Source organism: Vigna radiata, chromosome 5 (genome assembly GCF_000741045.1).
Source record: "Vigna radiata var. radiata cultivar VC1973A chromosome 5, Vradiata_ver6, whole genome shotgun sequence".
Classification (NCBI taxonomy): domain Eukaryota; kingdom Viridiplantae; phylum Streptophyta; class Magnoliopsida; order Fabales; family Fabaceae; genus Vigna; species Vigna radiata.
In genome coordinates, this window is record NC_028355.1 from 36990914 (window position 1) to 36993157 (window position 2244).

General features: G+C 37.0%; 1 protein-coding gene across 1 annotated transcript; it reads left to right on the top strand.

Moving 5' to 3' along the window:
* The first annotated feature begins 327 nt into the window (after window positions 1–327).
* Window positions 328–1503, top strand: LOC106760698 (protein FAR-RED IMPAIRED RESPONSE 1-like). Its single transcript, XM_014644104.1, has 3 exons — window positions 328–476; window positions 564–919; window positions 1034–1503. The coding sequence occupies exons 1-3, from the start codon at window positions 328–330 to the stop codon at window positions 1501–1503; spliced, it is 975 nt and encodes a 324-aa protein (XP_014499590.1).
* Window positions 1504–2244: the final 741 nt, after the last annotated feature.

Below are 2244 nucleotides of genomic sequence, written 5' to 3' on the forward strand. Positions count from 1 at the left end.
AGTTTCAAACTTTTAAGTTGTACATTACTTGTGCATCATCTTCCTATTCAACGACGTCCACTTTCATTGCTCTTTATTTCATCTTCATTGAACAACACATTAAAGGCTTTCTTTTGTGGTTGGTGAGAAGCACAACATCATCATTAAAACAAGAGTAAATTCGTTCAACCACCTCTACTGTAAGTGTAGCTGGTTGTATTCATTGAGCTCGTACTTTGATTGCTATGTTTTTTATTCGTTTTTAAATGTGTGTTCATTGTTATATTAATTTTTATATTTGTTTTTTTATTTATTAAACAACCAGGAAATATATTATTGTTGGTTGTCATGGCCACTTGTCCACCCAACGTCAATGTGGTTGCTGAAATCAATGAGGAAATAAATACGGATTATGATAGTTATTTAGAGTTGGTTCCTACTTCGAACATGTGTTTTGACACAATGCAAGAGGCAAAGAAATTTTATTCTGACTATGGGTAAAGATGTGGTTTTGGCGTACAAACGAGAACTTCAAAAAAGGATGACAAGAACAAAGTGTACTACTTGAGATTGGTTTGTTCTAGGGAAGGTAAATATGTTTCCAACATTCGTCTAGAGGTCAAAACTCTTCCAAGTCAGACTAATCAATGTCCTGCTGGAATAAGCATTGCACGAAAAGTGGACAAATGGTTTGTTAGGACTGTAGTTTTAGATCACAGTCATGAGCTGTGTCCACAAACCTCCAATTTAATCCATGGTAATAGGCAATTGAACATGCATGCAAAGCACACTTTGAAAGTGAATGATGATGCCAGTGTACGTATTAATAAGAGTTTCCTTAGCAGAGTTAGTGAAGCTGGTGGATATGAAAACATGCAATTTGTGGAGCGAGATGCTAGGAACTTCATTGGTCAACATAGAAGGTCACTGTGTAAGGAGGGTGATGGACAAGAATTGCTTCGGCACTTTTCAAAAATGAGAGACCCGAATAATGATTTTTTCTGTGACAACAAGATGGATGAAGATAATAGAATTACTAGTGTATTTTGAGCAGATGCTCGAAGCCGAGCTGCATGTGAGGAGTTCGGTGATGTAGTGTCGTTTGACACCACGTACTTAACCAACAAGTACGACATGCCATTTGCTCCATTTGTAGGAGTTAACCACCATGGACAATCCATTCTACTTGGTTGTGGATTGCTCTCATCTGAGGACACTTCTTCATTTATATGGTTATTCAAATGTTGGTTAAGATGCATGGGAAACAAGGCGCCTGACAATATTGTAACTAATCAATGCAAGGCCAAGGCAAATGCAATTGAAGAAGTCTTCTCAAACACAAAACATAGGTGGTTTTTGTGGCACATAATGAAAAAGATACCTGAAAAATTTCAGGGATATAAGAATTATGTTGGTATTAAGTGTGATATAAAAGTGGTTGTCAATGAATCTGCTAATTCAATGGACTTTGACATAGGTTGGAAGCGACTACTTACCACACATGGCTTAGAAAATAATGAATGACTATGTAATTTGTACAAAGATAGAGGAAAATGGGTCTCATGTTACTTGAAGAATCACTTTTGGGCTGGTATGTCAACAACTCAAAGAAGCGAGGGAATGAACGCTTTCTTTGATGGATTTATTAATTCCACTACCACACTGCAACAATTTGTGATTCAGTACGATAATGCTCTTAAAATGAAGGCCCAAAAAGAAATAGAAGCTGACTTTGCCTCTCTAAATACAACGGTTGCATGTGGGTCTCAATCACCAATTGAGAGACAATTTCAAGTTGAGTACACACATGCAAAATTTGAGGAAGTACAAATTGAGTTTTGATCCAGGATGAATTCTTTCATTAAAGACACGGTGAAGGACTATATTTTCAACAACTGCACAATAAAAGAAGAGTGCATGTGGGATGGAAAATGTGCGCCAAAATATTACCATGTTGAATTTGATCCTCTTTCGAACGATATAAGATGCTCTTGCCTACTGTTTGAGTTTAGAGGCATCATATATCAGCATTCTCTATTGGTTCTGGGTCAGGATGATGTACAAAATGTCCCTTCCAAATATGTACTTCGGCGTTGGAGCAAAAACATCCGAAGAAAGTACACACTTATTAGAGCAGCTTATAGTTCTTTACAGTAGGAACCCAAGATGCAAAGATACCAATCATTGTGTAAGCAGTTCTATGATGTGGCCGAGGCTGCATGTGAATTTGAATGTGCTTCTAATCAATTGGAAATAGAATTGAAA